The 23,086-nt window shown below is 41.4% G+C and overlaps 1 protein-coding gene across 4 annotated transcripts in view; it reads right to left on the minus strand.

Moving 5' to 3' along the window:
• LOC119654883 (protein Aster-B-like) overlaps positions 1-23,086 on the minus strand; it is a 128,150-nt gene that overhangs the window by 103,496 nt on the left and 1,568 nt on the right. For 2 of the 4 annotated variants that reach the window (XM_038060493.1, XM_038060492.1), the window contains exons 2-4: positions 5,145-5,204; positions 4,815-5,058; positions 4,525-4,750 (exon numbers count right to left, since the gene is read on the minus strand). In XM_038060493.1, the coding sequence (XP_037916421.1) occupies positions 4,525-4,750; positions 4,815-5,058; positions 5,145-5,204 (530 nt within the window). Of the gene's footprint in view, positions 1-4,524; positions 4,751-4,814; positions 5,059-5,144; positions 5,205-5,330; positions 5,363-23,086 lie in introns of those variants that run through there. The other 2 variants (XM_038060495.1, XM_038060494.1) reach the window with 2 other exon arrangements.

The following is a 23,086-nucleotide window of genomic DNA, read 5'->3' on the forward strand; positions in this document are numbered from 1 at the left end:
TTCAAAATCTGCTACAGCCACAAATACTGGAAGCCATACAAGGACAGCTTGAAGAAATACAAGTCGGCCATTATAATGTCAAAACATTGAAAACACCAGCGAATTTGCGCGACTCAATAAGATTCTATCCAAGGAACACAAGAGCCCATCCTTTCTTAAATAGGCGGAGCGATCCTGAACGAAAACTTCTGGTGAAACCCTGGAGATTCAGGCGCACTTCCCCGTCAGTGAGGACTGGGAATCAGAACCTTGCTTGTACCGCGGCGTTGTCATGTTCCAGTCAATATAATTATACTCATCTTAATGCGGCATCAAAATGGCATCCAGAAGCTCAGTAGAAATTACTGAGGTCATTTTGGTTTCTACGATTCCATGGGAAATGAAAATGTCCCCCAAACCATAACACTGCCGCCTCCAAAGTTGCCAAAATGCGCTAAATCCAACTGGGCCGCAAATATTGAATTTCTTCTCATCTGAAAGAATTACTGCTTTTCATTTTTCTTTCCCTTTCATCTACAATCCAGCCAATTTGAGATGAGCCTTATTATGTGTGTTAAAAGAGGTGCTTTAGCAGGCCTCTTATATTTAATGCTATTATCAACATGGAAAATCTGTTGCACCCGCCTCTTTTTAATGGGAAGAAGTAATTTCAACATGATCTAGAACGAACCCAAGTTTATTTCTAGTAGCTTCCTTCTTAATCAGAACGATTTCGCTTTTCCCGATTTTTTTATTTCCACGCGCATACTTTTTTGTACGGTATTTTCCCTTTAATCTACCGAAATTTCGCAAAACTTCGTCGGATCTACTAATTTCCCTCAACATCGCTCTCATTGTGCAGCCCGAATTTTCCATTCTGGCAAGTTGGCCTTTTTCTTCTTCGGTTAACACTTTTCCAAACCTAAAGCTGAGCACTGTTCTACGTAGAACACTACAAAATTTCACGTCACACCTTTTAATTACAAAAAAACTTTTCAAAGGTAATTTTATAGTATAGCTACCTGCGTTTATAGAAATTGGGCAATTGCAATTGATTGCTTTCGACCAGAAGCAAAATATCATACATTTTTCAGTTGAACGACTGTCGTAACGAATTCTCAGGAAACCAAGGAACTTATATTCCCTTCAATTGTTTCACAAAATCTTCGCATTCTATGCATTTTCTAAGAAAAAGAGAACAAAATGTGACTGCGTATATAGCAATTGCGCTCACTGTACCTCTTTAGGGTACGTAAGTCTTGGAGACGCGCGAGTGGCTTCCATACAGAAAGCGAGCATTTTCAGATCGAAAGCGAGCAGCCGCGCATGAATCCGAGAAAGACTTTCCATCAATCAGCCTCTTTCGTGTTGAAGACCCTAAAGCGCGTCCTGGACATCTTCTTAAGGACGATTACGGAGAGAAAATCTTTCTCTAAGTCCCAGCACGCCTACCTCTAAGGCAAATCCTTCTTCCCTACCCTGCTCTCCACGAGGTAATTGGCACGGTTGAGCGGTCACTGGAGTACAATCAGTATACTCAACCTACCTTCCTGGATATAGAGGGAGCATTCAACAACGTTAGTACTAACGCCACCAAGGAAACCTTGACCAATATTGGATTGGAGGGGTACCTTACGCATTGGATAATATCCATACTAAGAACTAGAATAATCCAGTCGGATGTGGAAGGCAACCACTTGACCAGAACTATGAGCAAAGGTGCGCCCCTGGGTGGCTCTCTCCGGTGCTCTGGTTGATAGTGATGAACAAAATTTTACGTATATTGAACAGCAGCGGGGTGAAGGTGACGTCTGCCGACGACTTGGTGATATTGGTGTCAGAGATGTTTCTCTCTATTATGAGTGACATCATGCGCGGAGCGTTTTGAAAAGCTCGACATAAATTTAACCTAAACGGAACTGATGCTATTTACCACCAAGGTAAAAGTACCCGAATTCCAGCTCCCGCGGCTGAATGAACAAAGATTGGTTCTTTCCTCCAATGTAAAATATCTGGATATAATCATGGATCTAGAGCTAAATTGGAGATTGAACATAGAACTGCGAGTTATGGTAGAAGACCTGTATAGCGTTGTAAGCCTGCAAGAGGATCTTTGGAAAAAAATAGTGTCTCCGGCTGAGGATGATTCTCAGGATGTAGACAGCTCTGATACGTCCCAACCTAACTTACGGCTCCATTGTATGGCGTAGGGCACTGAGCAAGAAATATAATAGAACGAAACTTACTAGGATTCAAAGAATCGCGTGTGCTGGTGCTACCGGGGCTCTGCAGTTCTACCCGGCAGGTGCTCTCAATGTACTCCTACACCTCCTCCAGATAGACCTCCACATTAAATTCGTTTCAGTGTTCAGTGCTGTCATACTACATGAGTCTTGAAACCGGACAGCACAGCAGTCATAGTAGCATCCTAGACGAAGTAACTCGGGAACTCCAGGCATTCCCCACAGACTGCGCCACACGAGAAACTTTGCTGTGAACTTTCCAATCATGGGTGAGTAGAGGGCCGCCCCCTTCATCAACGGATCAAAGATGGTCTGTGGAATGGTTCCAGGAGTTCTCTTGTATACACATAGTGTGTATTCGAGTCGTACGGTCTACAAAGTTTCGCTAGTGTATTTCAAGCGGAAGTGCTGACGATACTGGAAGTCTGGTCCGAGTCCCAAGCGTAACATAGCCATTTTGACTGACAACCAAACGCCAAAATTATGGCCTTGTACTCAACGGCGACATCCTCCAGGCTGGTGGGACAGTGCAGCAACGCGCAACTGTCAAAAAATCTATTCACACTACTTAACAGCCCCGGACCTCAGATGGTGAAGACTCACCACCTGTGCCAAGTCAAAGAAGATTTGGCTCGTCTATAATAAAACCTGATCGCCAGGCCTCTTGTTCCGAACGGCCTGGCATTGGCCTTTAAGGGACCCTACAATCTGCATTGACGAAGCTGCGGAGAAGGGGGAGAAACCCTCATGCACTTCCCTTGCGATTGCCCAGATCTAACTAGAGCCACTTTGCTTCATGAATGCTACGGACTAGCTCAGAAGATCTGAGTTGGTTCGACTCTGCCCCTTGCTCTTACCACAGCACTCTTAGTACTTAGTACTCTTAGAAGCTTGGGGCATCAAAACTACGCACCACAGCGCTAATTGGGCTCCTCGGAGCGGCCTCTGATAACTACCTTCTTCCCTACCCTACATTGAAGTATACAGGGATTTACCTGAAAAGTTGCGCAATTCGTTTGTCAATGTATGGGCTCCTCCTCCTGGAGAAAAGACATGTCTTTCATCAAACCTATATCTAAAAGTGACACCTCAGTATCAAATATTATCTGCGCAAGCGGTGAGCGTCGTCACACATTTGCAAACCCATTTGTCAAATTCCATCGGGCAAAACTCTCTTGCATTGCACACTTCCATTTTATTGGCGATTTAGCTATTATCATTAAATTTTTATACCAACAATCATTTCTTCACTTCTTCACTTCTTGCACTGAACAAAAATAAATTTTCTCACCAATCAACCCCGACCATGTCTACTTTCATACTTCACCCGAACGCTGACTCTCAAATTTGGAAACTAAATTGAAATTTTGAAATTAAATCGTATGCTTATCCGTTATTTTTATGTCTACAAAACGGGTCTGGTATCAAGCCACGTTTATCACTTCCTCCGTACCCAAATCTTTATCAATTTTAACTAGTTAAAACCCAAGAAAGATCGACGAGAAAGGCACTTAGTACTTTTTGATAACAGACAACTTCCTCATTAGCTTTTAAGATCTAGAAAAAGGCACAAACCAAAAATATTTATTCATTATGAGCCATGGGTTATGGATGAATTGTTAGTGAATTTGAAAGGGTATGTAGTTGTTTCCTTTCTTTTAAACTTCAATTTTGCTCAATTTCGTAAATAAAAATTAGTTTTGGAACGAAGGCGCAAACACAATTATTTGTTCATTTAGCGAATGCTTCCTTCTTCAGTGCATTTTACAATCTGAAAACCATTTTTTTTCTAATTCCCAGATAGGACTGATTAGTCATATATGGCGCACATTCAAGGAAGGGAGACAAACGGCACAGAATTAAATCAAAATGTAAATTTCTTATTGAAATCGTTGTTAAAAAACTCAATAGTTTATTATTTCTTCCAAGTCGTACACTGTCGTAATTGCCATTAAAATTTGATGCGGTCGAACAGTTAAATATTCCAAGCACAATTCACATTTCGACAAGCATAATAAAAAGCGTAAATTCAGGAAGGCATTTATCAACGCCTACAGCTATGTCGAGTTGGTACTTCATTTTCTTAAAAATTCAATACAATCCTTCCGTATGCTATATCACTTTTCTCTTGTGAACATGTACGGCAGATGAGAACCCTCTCGTCATCAATGCATGAACTGTGGTAAAATGTAATGCTTATTGTGATAAAATGGCAAAAAGAGTCATAAGAGAGCTCTTCTGTGGATTCATTTCAAGAACATTTCCATACAATCGTAAAGGTAGTAAGACTAGTTCCACTCACCTACAACCAGACGCTCATCATCAGGCACTTCTTTGAATAATTTCTTGAAATCCTCTGACCTTGACTTATACGATGGATATAAGACATTATACCATGATTTCTTCTTAGCACGTTCCGATATTTTCGATGCTGCTTTTGGTTTCTCGGCATCAACTTGTGTTGTCGATTTGTTAAAATCACTCGAAGTTTGTTGTGAACTACTGTCGCTGGATTTACTCACTGAATCCTGTTAATAAGAAGATCAGTGAAAATTGTAACATAAATTGCGAACCACAAAGCATCAGGCTTACCTCAGCATTATCACTCTTCTCTGCATTAACGGATATCGAACTCTGTGAAGGACTTTTCACGTGATGCGCTTCATTTCTATTTCCTAATTTCGGACTCCCACGTGGACTTGCAGTTGGGCTGGGAGTTTTTCTCGTCGGTGTGGGTGAAGGTCGCAGGATATTCGATGTGTTAGATGCAGAAGAACTACTACTGCCTCCATAATCTTCAACCGATCCATTCAATCCATTATCTGGCGACTTTTTCCTATAACGGCAGAAAGTATGTTTTTTAAACTTATAAAAAATAATACTTTTACTGCAATATTTCACGCTGCAATGTTCATCACTCACCCTGGCGTCTCTTCTTGAGTTTCATCAGGTTCTTCAACAATGTCCTGAGTTTCTTTATTCCTACACAACATAAGCCAATAAAGGTAGTAAACAGCACAATTCCAAATGACATGCAAGCAATAAAAAATAAAGAAAAATAAATGTAGAAATTGATGAGAAAAAAATATGTAAGAAAACAACTCATACAATGCATGTAAATAAAATCCCGGCTTTTGAAATGTTTTCTATAAAACAATGAATAGACAACTCTCAAAGTCAAGGCAGAAATGAAAATAAATTTTCTAAAAATCTAAAAATTACTCAATTAAGCCAACAAAAACCTATGGAAAATGCACAAGGATTATACTCTTAAATTTGACTTGTCTCTAGCTAATTTGAAGTGACAAAAATTACTGTGGGTGAATTTTTTCTGACCACCTGAACATTGTACCCGATATCTTATCTATCACGTTTTCAATCTCCAATTTGTTCAGGTGCTCCGTTCTAATGAATCATTACATTACTCTTTTCTGAGAGAATTATAAAACGCATTTACTTGTTTTCTCCGGAAGCGTGGAAGTGATCATCCCTTGAGATACCAAAGAAGCTACTGATTATTCAATTATCTACCATTTCTAACGTACATGCAACTGTGAGATAAAGGTTTCGCTTATATGCGATGCTATGGTCTTTTAATTCATTTATGCCTTCACTAATTTGGATTGATAAGAAAACAACGCTGTCTCGTGTACAACCGCAATCCAAATCGCCCTTCCAAGAAAAGTGAGAAGGCAAACTTGTCGGAGATTATTCGGACATTAAAAATAATCTTACCCCATATATTTGAGATAAGTTTTGTTACCCTAACTTATACACAGACACAAAACGAAATTCACAAAGAAAAATCTTTGGACTGGTATATAATTCCGGTAGACTCGATAAATGGATCATAGTAGGTCAACTACTCGCTAGGGCTCGACGTCACTATCAGGCAAAACGACACCACTAAATAAAGAAACTACATGATGATTCCAAAATTACGAATAATTCAGTAAGGGTCCACAGGGAAAGCTGTCGAGAGCCATCTTGAAATCAACGTAGAACAGGTGAAGATTCAATACAAACTCTTCATTTTGGTCCATTATCACCCCTAATATGTTATGTGGGGCTGATCGATGCAAAATAATTCGAGCCAAAAACCGAGCTGCTCAGTATCTATCTATCAAACTCCATTTGAGGGTTATTTTGACTGTTATATTTACGATTGCGAACACATTGCAGCAATGGAAGCGCTTCCTCGAAATGTAATCAACTCCTTTTTCTATTCCGGTCTTCTCGACTTAAAATTCTAGTGGGTCATGGCATTTTCCAGTTTGTATTGAAGATTAAAATTTTGTGGGCAGCGAATAATTTATACATCTAATCGGCACTGTAGCTGCCGCTTAAAGTTTCACACAAATCGGTTCCGTCCGTCATGAATCAATTATCAAACTCTAAACAAAAGGAAGGTGGGAATGTGCTTATATGTTTCCAGTAAGACCGACGTGCTATTGACCCTAAAAACTCCTTGGAAATAAGCGGCTATGCTTCAACTGATGATTGCATTAGCAAGCAGGTCCACACACAACCACACCGCGGTGGTCGAACTAAATTTCATCCATCCGTCCGTTCATTGGTTCATCTATCTGACGAGACTCCACTTGGCTACCGGTCATGTTTTAGGAGCAAATGGAACAGATTATTGGATGAACTGAAGCAACAGCTCGAAGATCGTCCTAGCCACGTAAAAGATGCCGAAAAGATCCTAAGAGTACAGTACAGTACAAAAACGACTTAATAATAATAATAATCGTTGGCGCAACAATCCATATTGGATTAGGGCCTTGAAGTGTGTTAGAGCACTTCATTCAAGACCGTAACGGTACACTAGGAGGCAATGTGGTCAGCATTGCGCTCGCCCGAGATTATTACCCTGATTTGACTCAGGTACTCATTCACAGCTGAGTCGACTGGTATCCGACGTCAAATCGCGGTACAAATCCCACTGCCACCAGTGAGATTTGAACCGTGACCTTCCGTACAATAGCTTTGTGCTCTAACCACTCAGCTATCCGGACTTAGCCTTGACTATATGGGGGCGGGCTTCTTTGCCAGAATACATGTGGATAAGGAGCGATCCCAGGCCCACCATCAGAGAACGTGCTGCACCTCTACACTGAAAGCGATGACCTTCGACAGTAACACGGAAAACACGATGTTGCATTTAGCATAGCAATCACCAACCATGGTTGACTTACACCAAAACCAATCACGTCTGGAGCTGTCCATGAGATTAACATCAAAAAGAAACCGAATTGTCACGACCGGAAACCCCAAAAAAAGGGAACTCCTCAAAAGTCAGTTAAAGGAAGTCAGAAACTGAGCCATATCATCAATATGGAGGACAATAACAGCCGCTCAACAATGCAAGCTCGTCGAAAACCTTCAGCGAAGTAGACAGGCGTCACCTACAAGTAGAGTCGGTGGATGTTGATTCCACAAGTGCCAACCTGTCATTGGAGCGACGAAAAAATGTGCAAGTCAAGCTATCTAAGATAGATAATACGGCAAAACAAGGGAAACCTGTCCCATAATTTGGCTCATCTCAGTTGGCTCCTAGATAACACGCTATAACATACGAAGAACAGTTTTTCTGAAATTTTCCCAAATCAATCGTCACTAAGATTAGCGACGCTTGATATAGGCAAAATGAACGCATATGATCAAATTCCTAAGGAGGCCTGTTCCTCAAATTTAGCTTCCGAAAATTAGCAATTGACAAAAAGAAGCTACTCCAATGTCTCCGCCTTCGCACCCTGCAGTGCCTATGGACGACTGGATGGCGTTAAACGAAGAGAACCCCGAAAAGAATGAAAGGTGCCTCAAGGCACTGGAAAAGGGAGATCACAAACTACGATTCGCAATTAGGAACGGTAATGTCAAAGTTCTGCGACCTATCTGCAACACTCAAGGTGCGCCTCGACTAGCCAGCCAATTTTTCTCAGAGAACAAGATTAACATACATTATAACATATTCTATACTCAAGAACATGTCGATTGGAAAGAGAGACCTAAACTTTGTACCCTTGCCAAAAAAGGATTACATGCTTGTCTATGTCCCGACCTAGGTTGCAACGATTTGACCGTAATACAACTGGAACGGGTTAAACAGAGGATGTGTATGTTTCCTCAGCGTACATGGTTTGATGGGCCTCTCCAGACGAACTACAGCATGTAGTTTCTTTTACCACCGCCAAATTGATAAGCTACGAAAGTAAACACTGTTAGGCAGCACGGAAATCAACGAACGAGGCGAGTCTCCTATTGATTTTATTATTAGGACTAACCTAACGAGGTATAACGGAAACAGTACGCCAAACGCCTACTTTCCAAGTTCAAGGATTTGAGAAGACTGGAAGGAGGTCCCTGACATCGCTTTATATACTAATAATGGCAGCCTCCCGGTCGAACAATTGACAGTATGAAATCAAAGATCTTTCACTATTTAATCTAATCCGTCACAGGGTCATAATTCATTCAGGAATCTTCGGAAGACCTACTGGAGCAAATTTCGTCAAACAACTGAGGCTAAACTTCCCAGTACTCCTATTGGTATTATTCGCACCATAGACAGGCTACCTTTAAAATAAAAATACCATCGGGACTGCCAAGAAACGGTCCTGGCTGAATTCCTGTCAAAATTTTGAAAATATCAGATACTCTCGAAAATTTAACAGGATTCTAGCCAAAGAGCATAGGATCCATACGAAATCTTCTGACGAAAACGAGATTATTCAGTCCCGGTCACTAAAACACCGGATCGGTTTTCTCGAAAGAAAAAATCAGTTTCTCATCTTATAATTTGAGTTTTCATACCCACAATGAGCAAACGTGACCATCATTCCATAAAGTTTTTAGACCATTCAGTCTTGTGTTGAAATCTACAAAGTGTGGCCTAGACAACCACACAAGGACAATTATAGGAAAATCTCCTCTTCTCAACTCTCGACAAATCCCTTCAAAGAAAAATCTACGTAGACTGCTGTTTACGAGATAATTAATACTATTCAACGGATCACAATTACAATCACACCTAAATTAAGTTCCTGAACATACAAAGAGAGTGTTTGCATCAAAACCATACAAGAGGCTCTAACTAGAAAAAGGTTGGAGGGTTCTTACGCGATGGATAATATCCAAATTAAGAACGAAAATAATCCAATCAGATCTGGAAAACAGTCACTTGACCAGGACCATAAACAGAGAGACACGTGTTCACGCTACAAATGAAAACACTTTTTAATGTAACTCACCAACCAAGATATGCCTGAACATCGAGATCGATGGAAAACGACCTAAAGGCGTCCCGAAACAGTTCTGGGTTCATCTGCTAGGCAATGATTAAAACGTCTGGCATCTCCTTCCGGAGCAGATTCACAATCGAGAATAGTGGCGAACCCGATGAAGATCAAAGGTGAGGATAATACATTCTTATAGGGTAGAATTTAAACTCGATTAATTAAATAATAGGACTATTCTGTACCATTTAGTTCCAGGATGACCTGATCGTCCACTGCATTCCCCCTCTCCACTTTAAAATACTGATGTCAAAATTAAGACACTCCTCCCTTTAAACGCAACCTAGAATAATGTTACTCGCAACATGCGTGAGGCTCATAAGTCCAAACTAATCATTTAATTTAGTGTCAAATGGTATAACCCTTTGTGAGAAAAGCATGTGCGACAGACAGACCGTTCCTTAATACAGGGTCTATTATAGAAGAAGTAGGACTAGTGAGCATCAGAATGATTACTGATGACTTCAGCATACTACAAACCCAAGTTTTTAAAATGGTGACAGAAAACTTAGCCAATGAGAAAAGTGTGCGCGAAGTCGATGTCACGAGTGTTCAGAGGAGCAAAAAACCAACAAAAAGCGATCTACCAGAATCTTCTTCATCATGTGAATGAAGACCCCGACTTTCTGCACAATGTAGTGATCGGTAAATAGACTTGGGTGTTTGAGTACGACCCGGATAATAAGCGACAGAGCTAAGAATGGCTCACATCTTCTTCCTCACGTACCCTTAAAGCACAAATGAGCAAATCCAAACGAAAGTCCATGTTCATCTCATTTTTTTTTTTTTTTGTCGACATAGAGTCATCCAAAAAGAATTCGAACCACCCGGACAAACAGTTAATGCAGTTTTTTACAAAACTGTGGAACGCATTGTTTGTGCCCGCCCAGCCGAATCACACATCGTTCCGCGTAGTGGAGTATCTTGTCCAGCACAAGGTAACAACGCTGCCTCAACCTCTCAATAGCCCAAGTTATGCCTGCCAGACTTTTTCTACTCCTGAAAATAAAATCGTCGCTCAAGGAGAAGCATCAGGGATCGGTAGAGGCGGCTGAACAGGCCGCGACTAACTGAGCTAAACAGCATTCTAGTCCAAACACTCCTGGAGGCATAGAAAAATGGGAGAACTAGTTGGTAGCAGTGTGTAGTTCCAGAAGGATTGTCCTTTGAAAAATTCTAATCGTTTATTTTATTCTAATGAATAAATTTTACCTGGTACTTTCAAAAAGAGGAGACTAAAATAACTAAAGCCCTCTCTCGCCACTCAGATGGAAAAATGAAATCATATTGAACCTGGAGCGTCCCGCAAGGGTCCGTCCTAGGCCCAGTCTTGTGGATAATTATGTATACTGGAGCACTGACACTAGATCTTTCTACTAGCGTGGCCACCATTGATTTCGTGACTTTTATCCTTAGGGAGGTCGGAATTTACGCAAATAGTTTATGACATTAAAACCAAGTTGGAAAACGCTGGTCTACCGCTCGCAGAATGTGAAACGGAGGTAGTACTTCTCTATGAGTCTATAAATATTGATGTTGTATACCAAACTATACATTCCCAGCTAGCGCTCGACGATTGAGTAGTGTTCGAACTGAGGCTAAATTTCAAATTACACGTGAAAGATGCAGTAACCAAGGCATATAAAACCGGAGTACTATTCGCTAGAACGCTATCAAATATAGGTCGCACAAGGCCTTCTTCTAGTTGGATTTTCCCAGATGAACAGATCCATCGAAAAAGAAAATAGGACAAAAATGGGAACTCTACACCGCCGAAGCGCACTCCGAACATTTTGCCATTACCTGACGAAGCAGCCTCCGTGGTAGTGGAAATGATGGCAATTGATATTCTGGCGAGAGAAGGATAAGGCCTTCACGATCAAGCGTATGTCGTCTCAGGGTCCTCTGACCGCCGGCGGTAGTTCATACGGAGTGAAACTATCGCAGAAAGTACCTAATGCGTAACATATGCATTTATTAAGTGAGAATATCCACTTTCGCGTGATAGTGACATTCAAAATCTTGAATTTGTATAGAAGCGACAATTTTGACTTATTATAATTTTTTTAATAATAGTGCGATTTCCGCCAAACTTGGTAGGATCATACTCTATGTTACCTACATTGCTACGATTTCATGATTGTAGGATGAATTTGAGGGAATTTTGCAATCAGTTACTAAAAATTATAGTAATTATTATTAAGTTTATTTAAACAGATATCGGTCTGGAGGGCATTTCGGAGCTTAAGCACCATATAGTGGCAGCCTCTTGATTTTTTCAGATTTCGGGTAGTTTCTGAGAATGTGTCCGTGAAAGAAATGATCGCTTTTGACCCTCCGCACTCCCCATCTTTTCAAAAAATATTAAAATTAAAACCCCTTAAATTCGATGTAGAATGATGTAACCCACTGTATGCGTGAGCGTTCATAATTCCGACCTTTCCACCAAATGTCACGTAAATTGCTATAACCGCTTCCAAGAAAAATGAATGTGATAGACAGACAATAGTAAACCGATTTAATAACAAAACCTCAAAAAGACCGCTGCACACGAAGAACCATATGAGATATTCCGAAATGGATCACAAGATAATACAACTTCTAAACGGACACAGCAGTCGGACGTACCTCTTTCAGTTTGGGCATATTGCCCCCAAAGTACCCGAACACTGCAGTATAAATGCATATCACTGCTCGAGGTTAATAGTTCAAACCGAGGAGTACTTTACACCTGAAAAGATCATGGAGTCTATGTTGAAATTGAAGGTTATATGGACTGAAACGAAAAGGTGACAACAGCAATTTAGGCAAGGACGAGTCAAGCGGAAGAATCAACGAGGGAGTAGTAGGAGTAGCACGAGTAAAATATGAATTCTGATCCAGCCCCACCATGTAGTACCATATGGCAGTCCCGCAGGAAAATAGAAGGAGAAGGTGGTTTTAGTACGTAAGGTACAACCGTCTAACAGAATCAATTGGGGCTTTTGAAGCCTTCTAAACTGCATTTACAACAAGCAGACATTAAAAGGATTTTTAAAAGGTTTTGTTTTACATGAAACGTTAAACATTACTAGTAATTCTGTAATACACCATCGTGACATATTTGTGGCGATCATAACAAAATGTACTCAATAGAAACTGAAACTGAATTGCAAACCGCAAAACGATGCAATAGCCGAGTTGATTAACCGCCAACCTCTCGATCTCGTTCTCCGAAACTCATCAATCATCATACTCATCTGTTTTTGCTTACCCCGCGGCTGTCAGCTTATCACCTGCCCACAACTAAGCATAAACTGAAGCACAGTCTCATTCAAAATACAGTATTATTATAAAAAGAGGTAACAATACCAAAGAAGAAACTGCGCAGACGATCTATACTCCACAGAGGAATCCATATAAAACAAAAAATTTCAAGAAATAGAAGTAAGTCCTTTTTTCGCTTATGTCAATTCAGGAAACATAAATTTTACCATGGAATTCCGAAAAAATACTGAATTTCAACCAAGATAAAAAAAACTTGTTCTTTGCAAATTGACGAACATTAACGATATCACGCAGGTCCTAGAGGTTTTACGTGAGTAAGCATGATCCCACGGTTTTCTATGGACACGTATTGATTTGGAGACCACATTCCGCATTCATAGTAGTGGATAAGAAACTCATCTAATACTTCTCCCGAAAGTCAGTTGAAAAGCGCAACTCCACGCTTTGAGCCCACAAAGAATTCTGCCCCGATATGAGCGTAAAAAAAACTAGCATGAAACTCTCCAAAAATGGGTCGATGAAAGCGTATCCGTCCAGCAACCCTACTAGAACATATGCTCTCCGAGGTACACCCTGGTTCCCACGATACCAGATTACCTCCGGTGACACTTTGTGCCAAAAGTCATTTCAAATGAGTCCCTTACAGACTCTTGTCTGATCGCCCTACTAAGCACCAGCGGCTTAAAGAAAATCGACTCAGCGCAGAAAACCGCAGCCAAGTCACTCCACCAAAGATATATCGCTTTATTTACAAAAAATAATGAAACCAGACCAATTCAATACAATCGTTATCAGAATAGCGTAATGAGGAAGAGATTACAATATGTATATTACATTATGTACATTTCACAGACTTTGGCAAATGATTCTGAAGAGCGACACATATCTCTAAGCAAAAAACAACACTGCATTTCGAGCAAAACATATTCTCACTCAAAGGCAAATAGACTTTTCCAGGGTGATCGAACTATCTGAAGCGAAACAACTGAGTCAACCAAAGAACTGAAACACTAGATAACAATTTGCCCGCAATAAAAGTAAGCTACTCAGTACCCTCTAACGATATAGCACGCATCACTTCACCGAGACAAATGTCCTTTTTACGGATTACAAAATGAAAAGCAGCAACAAAAGACAAGCCGTACGTAAAATTCTAAGAAATAAGAACAACCTTTGCTGGGTTATAATCCAATGGGACGATATATAGCGAACATATTCATACTTTCCGTCCTATTCGATGCTTCCATTAAACCGCCACACGAACCCTATTGAATAGAATAACAACTAAAAATTAACAGCAATCAAATTAAAATAGTAACATTGGAGGAGAAAACGTAAAATATGCAAGCACTATAAACTTTTTGTGTGAAAGTGAAATATTTACAATATCTAGAAGACACTACTCTGTATTATGTTTTATGGGTCAAAGATATAAATGCGCTGTGTTGTCTGTCATTGTCCTGCCTGTTTGTGGAGTTTCCCATACGAGCATTATTATTCCATGACAACGTCTACGAATATTTCAATAAACATATTAGAGCTGTTTTACACGAGAATGTGCATATGTCCCTCTTTTAATTGGCCAAGGTGTTGAGAGTGACATTCTAACCTGAAACAGCCCCTTGACCGCAAATCTATATGGAATCAGGTGGAAGTGAGGTCTACCACACAAACCCAACAGCCACTTGTAAATCGATGAGGCATAAAGGTCAGAATGAACCTCGATTCAGGTTAACAATTGATTGTAGAAAATAATTCTGTAAGTGCCTATTTTTTCTTATCGCTTATAATTTGTTGTTACGCCTCAAATAGTGTGACAAATTTGTAACCCCTGATAAATTAATATATTCTCTGCATTTGTGGAAAATGAAGCGAGATGTTTTCTGAATGATAATATTGGGTTCTAATATCGTGCATACATGTGTATATTCCCGCGGTGGAAGCTGATAGCACTTCAACATTGGCTAAGTGAAATAGAAATGAAAACTCGAGATAATTTCCAAAGCCAGAAATGATTGATCCCCCTTATCGCTATGATGGTGTTTGAACGAAAATTAAAAAGATATCAACAAACCAGCAAGAAAGAACTTTGAACTTTTATTAAGAGAATTGTTCAATGAGCGAGGGTAATCGTATCACAATCACTTTCCTGACAGATTGGGAACCTTTCAATCCCTTGCTCCTAAAGGGTTGTTCACTTAAGAGTCAATTCCGCAAAGCGGGGCTGTGCGATTCGGCGTCGTGCTGCCTTACGCGAATTATTCCTTGCTATGGTAGGGTGGGGGGCACTACCTAGGTCAGCCCGCAAATTTTGAGCCCGTCCTTTTGTGTTTGCGAGCATGGGGCTCAGTACTTAGACCCACTCGGAATATCTTCGAAGCTCCTTCCCGCCGTATGGGTTTTTCGTCTCTGTTTGATAAAAATAGGAACAAGTTATTTCCTTATTTCATCGAGAGGAACGGACGCTCCGCGTAGTGATCCCTTTTTTTGGTTTTTGGCCAGGCAGCACCACCCGAGTCGCTCAACTCCTCCCCCTGCTGGAGTTTGTAAGCCAAGTCGACAACAATTCATAATTGTTACACGGTGTCATTCGCTTGATTAAAAAAGCTTCAACAATCAATCGCTGTTGCATCTTTCATTTATTCTGGTCATCTCCATTCGGAACCCGCATTCTTTGAGGCACGAGAAAATTCCAGCTAACAAACAAGGTTCCTTGGACATTTATGTGTCCGCTAAAAATGCTTCCACCGCTCGGCAAAACGTTGCCCCTAAATATATATATGGGTGGACCCTAAGTGCTGCATAACGCGTCGACTACTCCTATCAAAAGCAAACACACATTCTCACATTCTCACAGTCAGTACACTCTCCTAAACCGACTACCAGGTAAAGAAGACGCGCTTGTGCTTGCTTACCCGCAGAATCGTAGTAGTACAGTGCAGACAAAAGTATTCATATTTACCAGCACGCAACGTATACTGCATGTAGTGTAACAGAAACATCACTTCTAAAAGTATTCGTATAAGCGTAATATAGCCCTGGACCACTTAACTCAATGCTTCATATTCCATTTTTAATATGAAAACTTAACTTTATGATACAAATCAAATATGAAAACAATCTGCCACGGAAATGCACAGGCGCGGGGAAAGTACACAATTCTAGAGAGTTATGTAGAGCAGTTACTCGGTAGAAGAGTTAATCTACTCACAGCTCTCACCTTATGAACAACAGAATGAGAAGCAAGTCAGGTGTTGCATTTAAATAAACAAATCAAATATAAATACACGCCTTTCACTCAACTTCAGTTATTATTAACCCAACCTGGTAATTCCCAATGTGGTGACCCCAAGTTTAAAAAGATAAATTGCCGGGTTCAAGATAAGACCCACAACAGCAATATTTGCAAGTGATAGGGTGCGTGACAGACAGCTCATATATCCGCTTACGCGAGGAATTGTGTGCCAGCCGGAAGAGAAAATGAGACAGCGCATGAAGGACACATATATGGGTGACGAGAAACCCACTCAGTTCCGAAACCGCTGATGAGAAGTCTACAGTTAAGACACCTGCCATCTGCTCTTTAACCGTTTATGGCGACGATGGGTGGTCAGCCACTACAAACTGCAGCCGATATAGCTGATAAGGTCTACGCCACACTTCCGTATAGTGGAAACAACATCCTCGCCTTCAGCAGCGGAAACCAGTTTAACGTAGCTAGTCCGCATATCGCTGGAGATTTAAAACCGAAACCACCAAATGCGTTAAACCGTATAACTGGAATTCGAGAAACGCCATCTCGAGCCGTTAAGAGTGGCAAACGACCCCGTTTCATCGCCTTCGTGCCGCCTGTTTATGTTCGACAAAAATATGAGAATACGGTTCCTCATAGACACATGCATTTATCCGCGCTTAAAATTCCAAAAACCGTCTAGAAAGAAACGATTCAAGCTTTCGGCTGCCACCGACTGCCACATACGGAATGGCTAACCTCACAGTCAACCTCGACCTTCGACGGGATTTCCCATGTTAATTTGTTATAGCGGAAGTTTCCAAGCCCATACTTGGAGCAAATTTTTTAGCATATTACGGACTCCTTCCAAATTTTCAGCACGGTTGTCTTCACGATTCAACAACTTACTTTAGCTACCAAGGAGAGATGGCAAAATGTACAATCCCGACCATCGCAACAATTACTGGAACTCCTTATCATGATATCCTACATGAGTTTCCAGAAATAACTCGTCCGCACTTAACTGGAAAAATTGCGTGTCACCGAACTAAGCATCACATAGCCACAACGCCAGGATCACCAGTTGCTTTAAAACCCAGACGATTAGCTCCGAACAAGCTGAACATCGCGAAAAAGGAATTCAATACCACGATGCAGCTGGTTCGTAGGCTGCACTCTTGCATATGAAGAATAACGAGTGGGGATCGTGCGGAGATTATGGCGCACTCAACACCAGGACTTCCGCCGAAAAATAACAATTCGGCATATCCAAGATTGCGCCCAAACGCAAAGCAAAAGATGGGAATGAGGCCGAAATACACGGCATGAAATAAAGAAACACGACATGGCACAATCCCTAGGCCAACATACTACTACATTTTATGTGAAAATCTATGCGGTGGAAGTTCAAACAAGCCCATTTTCTCTGACAATCAAGCATTAAAAGCTATTGCATCATGCCAAGCCATTTATGGGAATGAAGCCCACACTTGCGGCGGAACTAACAAATCATCATCAACGGCGCAACAACCAATATGCAGCCCAAGATCGCGCGCCGCCTGATCGATCTGGATACAGCAGCTTCTAATCCGCAGTTGTGAAGATCATTCGAGATTTGGACATCAAGCAACTAGTCCATTGATTGGTCACAGGGGTCTATAAGCATAATAAATTCATATTAGAAAATGAATACCCGTTGGAAACTTAAATATACTTAAAATAAGGACAATAACAGGCCGTTACAGTCCTCCACTGAAACACCTGCACACTACGGGGACCCATACTAAAAACCCAACATGCAGACTCTGCGATAAAGTGGGCGACACAGCTTCCCAAATCATATAGACTCCCTCATTGTTCATATAATGGAAATATACTCCAGATGGTATATAATAAATAAACCTTAAAAAGGGCTCGACCAAATGCACCTAACAGAATATTTCCTTAACCTAACGTGCGTGGAGAGGATTTTTATGTAAATTTTCACGTAAGTGAACTTTATAGGGACATACAACAATGAAGATAAAGTGGACTTGAGGCCGCATCTAATAGATAACTGACCACACCAATTGGGCTGAAAATATCTAACGAGTTTCCACAGACCTCTCTTTCTATGCAAAAAGCAGTTTTACAAAATTTCAAATACCATAATGTTGTTTTTAAGATTAGCATAAGTGGAATGTAACGCGTTAATCACACCTATGAGTTTTCTCTACCGCTTCCTTGCAATGCACTTCAGCTTCCCCACGACTTTCCGAGGAACTTGTACCGTTCCTCCACAGTTCTGCGTCACGTAGTTCTAGGGCGACCTACTCACCGGCCATCCTAGGATAGTAGGTAGTAAAAACATTAATGTAAAGAAAAAAAGTGCGTCCATCGGCCAAATTGAGAACCCTTTACTGGCTTTACTACTGACTGTAAAGCACCTTTTTGGTGCGCTCTCTATTCATTTTGACACCGCGGTCAATGAAAATAAAAGATATTTTTCCTCATAACTATTTTGAGGGAATGTAGAAGTCGACAACCGCGTACCTCTAAAATTTTGATTCACATAGATTCATTTATTTTTTCGATTTTTGAGCAATTAGCGGTCGTTTTGCCAGTTTTTTATTCTTTTTACCGTGAAAAATATTTCGTCTGTACAAAGCACCATTTTTAACTATTTTCGGCATTCAGCTCCTCGGGTGATCTTCATTTGATCGCTAGGATATTGTCCTTAACAAGGCCTGTACGATCGATGAATTAAGCATTTTTTGAAAATTTTTAAGCAGAGAAAACTCACTAAATGCAATTGATTTAACCATGCGCTTTCAAATTGTTTGTTTTTCATCGAATATAGTCATATGGGATATCAAATTAAAAGCCTCGATTAGTATTTTCCGAAGCCGGTATTAATTTTGACAATGGTTGCAACGGGAGGAGTGCCAGGGTCCCAAAATGGTCAGCTACTTCAAGGATGCTTATATAAGCAATAGACAAAACGTTTCATACCTGAAGCGTTCAGCTTCCGGTTTGCCGACTTATTTGTAGTTGTAGGAGTTGGTGGCCGATCAGTTCTTGGAGAGTCTTCTACTCACCCCATGTCGTCGTACCTTTTTAAGATTAAGATTTAAGATGCAGTGCTATGCCGTATTTTCTACATTTTCGAGATATAACTAGATATAATAACTGTGTTATTGCTCATGCACCACTAAATCGGAAATCTCCGTTGATGCGTAGCACTGGACAATTGTATTGTTCCTTAACATGGCTTTGGAATCTTGCAGTAGAAATTCTGTTGAAAACCGGTACCCAAGTCATGGGAACCTTGTGGTAACCGCCAGTAGCAGCGAATTCAAATCTGTTACCACTAGGCCTTCAGTGCCAAAGAGGAGAAAAATAGGTAGATAGGTAGGTATCAGTGGCCTTATCCGAGGAGCCGAATTAGCATTATGGTGCCCCGTTTTAATGCCAAGACCATAACTGCTGTGGGGAGGGCAAGGCAAGCAGAACCTGGCCGGCTCTGGCTTTTACGGAAGATAGCAGTTCCTCCCACCCTAAAACCAAGAATTGTTTATCTGGTGTCTATAACCTGGCTCCAACTAGAGCTGGGCAAAGGAAGTGCCTGAGGATTTCTTTTTCCCTCCGTTACTACGACAATACGAATTCTATAATATGCCGAGTCTGGCGGCGTGTTACGCTATAGACCAGTGGCTCTGTGTAAACTGCGGTAGTCATGTTATTAGACGGCCAAATCCACCTTGAGTTAGCGCAGGCAGTTCCATGAAGTTTTCTTTGCCAAAAATCATCCCCTTCTTATTAGATTCTTGTAAAAGTTGTTATTTTTAAAATATATAATTGCCCTTCACCCCCTTGGTGGTGTATAGTACGTTAACCACATCTACGCGCGATCGCTCACGATTACCTAAAATGCGCTTCAGCTCCTCCCATGACTGTTCTGTGGCAAGTGGCACGACCCACTCGTCGACCATCTTGGGAGAGTGGATTCCACAACATAGCATAGCCCGCAATGCAATTGCCGCTCCTTCTTAATGTGTGACTCATCCACTGTCACCTCCGTCTTCCTATCACATCGCATACGCATGCCAAGCCTGTGCACCGACCAAGTTCTTGGTTTGAGTTAGTGTCAGGACAGCGTACCCCATTGATACGACGCAAACAGGTATTGACGAAAGCTTGGATTTTTTAAATAACAGTGGAATTCACTTCCCATGTGCTAGTCCCATATAGCAACACAGAAAGAACACTAGCACAGAACAGTGTCAACTTCATCTGCCGAGATTTTACCTCGATGCAACACGTGACATTTTGTGGTGTCATATGTCGCTCTGAGTTATAAAATGATCCGTAGGGTGTTGACGTGGTCAATGCAGAAGGATCCGAAGCGGAAACCAATCTGCTCTTTGTCGATCAAGTTTTCGACATGTTCTCTGATGCCACCCAGGATTATTTTAGCTATTATTTTTGCGATAGCAGGGAGCACATAGATACTCCAATTGCCACACTCAGAACGGATGCCCTTTTTTGGAATCTTAGCAATTATCCCCCTTTTCCACTCTCTAGGAAAAGTCTTGGAATCACACGGAAATAGCAAATATGTAGTAACTGCAGCTGAAGCGATAAACAAATATGCGGGGAGACCGTCAAGCCCAGCGGCTTTACCCCGTTTAAGTGCATTGATGCCCGATTTCTCTTTTGCTTGGTGGTTATGGTGACTAGCCATTTCATCCACATGTGGAGCAACCTCCCCTTATTTAATGCGGTGGTGAAGTGTTCTTTCCACATCCTCAGTTTTTCATCATCGTGGATATGAAATCGACCGTTGACGTCCTTTACAGGGCCGTCGAAAGATTTGCGATCACATGCAAGCTCTTTCGTGATATGTATACAGTTCTGAAATCATTACGATCTGCGGCATCTTCCGCTTCCCTGACCAGTGCAATAACAAATTCTCTCTTATCACATCTCACACTACGCTGAATTTTTCCGGATTTCGCTTGGTATCGGAGTTCGAGCCCGTCACGCCGTCAGTCGTAGCGATCAGTAGAACCTTCAATCCCTTCCGGCTAACTCCGCAGTCAGCCAAATCTTATGACGCCCCTTTGGGATGTGGTCAAGGACCTCTGAGCGCGTTACTCAGTAGATCTGCCGCTCGTTCAGTAAGTTAGTTCTCCGACTGCCAAGCGACAGCTAGGTCGTATAAGCGGTCGATGTTGAACTTAGGGGGTCATAGCTACCCAACCCTGCGAGAAGTGGCGGACGCAAGCAAGCGAACGTAAGCAACCATCAGATGGTAATCCCTTTCGAAGCCGTTGTCAGCGCTTATCTTGTTTCGCACATCCAGAAGACAATTCTTAAATCTACTGCTGATCGCCAAGTAAGGCGTCGGTCAGTTGAAACCCAACTGACCTTATGGCAGGCACTAATAGCAAGGCGGTGGAAGTTGCAGAAATCCACGAACCTCCCATTTGCCGTTACGGTCGCCAACCGTGCTTCCGCATCACATACCTGAGCAAGGTGTTGTCAGATCTCACCCTGGCATTCGCATCACCCATCACGATCACAATGTCATTTTTAGGAAGCTTCTCCTGAACCACGTTTTATTTTGCTCGAAGAAAACATCCTTCTCCACTACATTGGAAGTCTCCATTGTTGTGTAGCATTTTATAATTGTGATGCTTCGTAACTTGGGCCGAAATCTTGTAGTTATAAGTCTGTCAGTAACCGGCTCCCAGGTCAAGAAAACGCGCCTTGCTTTAGCCGTCAGAAGCAACCCGACACCGGATTCGCGTCTGCTACCACTTGGTTTTCCAGGGTAAATAAGCACATTGTTATTAGGGTGTCAACAGGGAGCGGAATACTCTCCAGAGTCCCACAATCTTACTTCGCTTAGGACCAGAATGTCCAGTTTATATCGCTGAAATTCCCGCTCTCAACTTGGAAAAAACGAGAATTCTGAAGACCCTAGCCATCTTTGTCAAGAAAGGTACGCACATCAGAAAACAATCATAGCCCGTTTTCGATAGACAAAGGTCGTTGCCGTCAGGTCACACTCTCACCACTATATCCAGAGAACCATCCTCCCCTGGAGAAGGAAATAATACCTTATGAAGGTCCTCTTGCATACTTAGGCGGCTAAACAGACATTCTTCATACTAATTTTTGTTTACCCTTTAATTTAACTTACAATCAAGGATCACATTACATTGGTGAAAACTATCAAGCTCTATCCATTTAGTAGTTAAAGGTGAAGTTCGGCTGCTCTTGTGGTAAATAAATAGCATTAACTCCGTTAGGGGAATTTATGCCGAATCCGCATCTTGCAGCCTATAGCGTAACCTTTCCCAACATGCTCTCCATAATTTCACTCATAACAGAAGTAAACATCCCTGACCCCAAGATATTTAAGAAAGGATGGGCTCCTACGTTGTTGGTCAGGGGAAAGGAATACTCTCCCACCATTTTATTTCGATTACGGCGAGAACGCCCAGTTTATATCATCGTGTTCTGGATGATGTTGGACAAAGCGAACATTCCGGGGCCATTGGTTCGTAGAAAGCAGATATGTAAAGTTGCAGGTTGCTAGCCCACAATGTTTCTATATCTTTTAGTTCCCATTTAAAACAAGGACGGAATACTACAACTGTACTCAATCATTGCCGAATATGCTACTCGAAGACAGAGATGAGCAGGTATCTCATAAGTTGCCTTTACTCCGGACGAAACTGTGCTCGAATTCCCATAAACGGATGCTACTGACCAATTATTGCTAAATTCCCAAAAATGATAGGTTATAATGTGATCAAACTCTTAAAGGAAACTATAAGGTCGATAATGATGGAGCCAGCTCCATTTATGTTGCAAAGTTGCGATTTAATTTCGACATGGTTCGCTATTATACGTTCACGATGCAATGCACTTTCGCTGATCAATAGCAAGCCAACGGCAGCAATGGTTTTGGAAAAAAAATCCTTGGGAATTGGCTGTAAGGCAATGTTATTGAGTAACTCTGGAAAGAAATCGCAGCGGCTAAACGGCTGGCGAGGAGCCAAAATTTGGAATGCAAA

The sequence above is a fragment of the Hermetia illucens genome, chromosome 4, assembly GCF_905115235.1.
Source record: "Hermetia illucens chromosome 4, iHerIll2.2.curated.20191125, whole genome shotgun sequence".
NCBI lineage: Eukaryota > Metazoa > Arthropoda > Insecta > Diptera > Stratiomyidae > Hermetia > Hermetia illucens.